Below are 1,940 nucleotides of genomic sequence, written 5' to 3' on the forward strand. Positions count from 1 at the left end.
TTTTTTTTCCAATAATAAAAAGAATTCTGGCTGAAAGTTATGGTAGCACCTTTCATTTTGGAGTAGTTTCAGGTAGAAATCCGCCATTACGGTACGACCGTTGTGTTGAAGAGTTTCTTTTCTGACAAATAAAGATAAGGCCAAACACTGATTCCCAAAGTACTCCTGAAATAATAATAAAAAAAAATCTGACCGTTGATTTGAAATTTTCAGCATCTGTTTTCTGCCTAACAGACATGTCTCAATTAATTCCAGAGTAATAATTTTGAAGCGACCTTCACAGGGAAAGCTATTATGCTCAATTTTACTCGGATTGGTTCTTAGGAACCGTTCAGTTCAAAAGTTGCATTCATGACAATTAAGTCTCACTACGGTCATCTGAACCATAAATGCAACGCTTTAAGGCTCCATCTTGTTGTTTATTTATAGTGAGAGCCGTAGAAAGACAAAGAGTGATTTTTCAAAGTCGATATCGAATCTTGGTTTGTCAGGAACTCTTGCTTATCTTTCATGATGATGAATAATGATAACAAACATAAACGCATTTTTTTAATTTTGAGTACACCATTTTCAATGGAGATCAATATACAATGATAGGATCTAACAAGGACATGGACAACATGGCGGTGGACAGCATGGTGGCGGGCAACAAGGTGGCGGACAACAAATTGGAGCAGCGCATGGCATAGGAGGTGGACACATGATGGGACATGGAATAGCCGGAGCTACTGGAACAACTTTTCCAATTGGTACCAATGGTGGACAACTAGGTTTAATCGGAGGTGGGCAAGGAGACTGTGCAATCAGGGGAACAGAAGGCGGTGGACAAAATGGAGGACAACAAGGACCACAAGGAGAACATGGACTGCAGTTAGGTGGACATGGTGGTGGACATGGACTACAAGTAGCAGGGCAAGATGGAGATCCATTCGAAGGAGGCCCACAAGGAGGACACTGCGGAAACTTGACATAAGCTGGATAGCACTGGTATTGCTCTAGATCTTTCTGGCCACTGGTGTATCCTGAATATCTTGAGGCTTGGCTTGGTCCACAAGAGGGATCTGGTTGTGTAAGGCAGTCTGGTGCGCCGTGACATTCTGATCTTTGACAGTCGTCTTGGAGGCCGTTGTGTTTTTCGCAGTCACACCCAACATGAAGAATACTAGCTCTTAATTCTCGAGACTTGGATCTGGTACCATTGTTTCCATTATTTTTAGGCCTTCGATAACAAACCATCATTTGCGGAGGGTTACAGGGTACACACGGTTGCTCTTCTGGGTTTGGATTACATACAGGGACGCATGGTGGTGGCACCGGCGTGCAGATAGGTAGTATCGGTGGTACGCAAATGGGTGGATTACATGGCGGCATTGAAATTGGTACCGTTGCACTCTGAGGAGGGCAAGTGCCAGGAGTACAAACTGGTATAGTTCCGCAAGGTACTGGACAGCACTGCGGAGGGCAGTTGTCTCCTATCTGATTAACTAGTTTCTTGAGATCGCTGAGTAGGGATTTTCTCTTCTCTGACTTTTCGGGGCACACGAAGGCCATATTGAGAATCCAAAATACGGTTTACAATCCACTTATAATTTGGAATATTTAAACTTTTACTAGAATTCCGAAGGAAAAATTTGATATGATCGACTTCACGACAATTTTGACTAAATTATGACATAAGAATCTGACAGAGGTACTCTTGATGCCAAGCAAGTGCCAGGCTTGATACACAATGGGTTCATTGTGTCTATTGCTAAGAAAATTTTAAATTCTTATTGTTATTTTAAATTATTTTAGCTATATGAGATTTTCTGAGGTTGCAATTTTTGAATATGTTTTCATCAATGACATAAACAAGTATAAATATTTTATTAAAACAACGATAAAAAATAAAATAAAAACAACAATAAAAATTAATTGGTGCTCCGGGGCGACTTCATTGA

At 40.8% G+C, this 1,940-nt stretch overlaps 1 protein-coding gene across 1 annotated transcript; it reads right to left on the reverse strand.

Annotated features, from left to right (window-relative positions):
• Positions 1–536: 536 nt before the first annotated feature.
• Positions 537–1,687, reverse strand: LOC111502258 (uncharacterized). The gene has a single exon (XM_023156280.2). It carries the CDS (start codon positions 1,549–1,551, stop codon positions 601–603), a length of 951 nt encoding a protein of 316 aa, XP_023012048.2. The 5' UTR covers positions 1,552–1,687; the 3' UTR covers positions 537–600.
• Positions 1,688–1,940: the final 253 nt, after the last annotated feature.

The sequence above is a fragment of the Leptinotarsa decemlineata genome, unplaced genomic scaffold, assembly GCF_025532065.1.
Source record: "Leptinotarsa decemlineata unplaced genomic scaffold, Ldec_3_MD MMD2_tig00026354_RagTag_RagTag, whole genome shotgun sequence".
Lineage (NCBI taxonomy): Eukaryota > Metazoa > Arthropoda > Insecta > Coleoptera > Chrysomelidae > Leptinotarsa > Leptinotarsa decemlineata.

Excerpts from the sequence above, each read along its gene's own strand:
- LOC111502258 (XM_023156280.2), bottom strand. The coding sequence starts at position 1,551 with ATGGCCTTCGTGTGCCCCGAAAAGTCAGAGAAGAGAAAATCCCTACTC.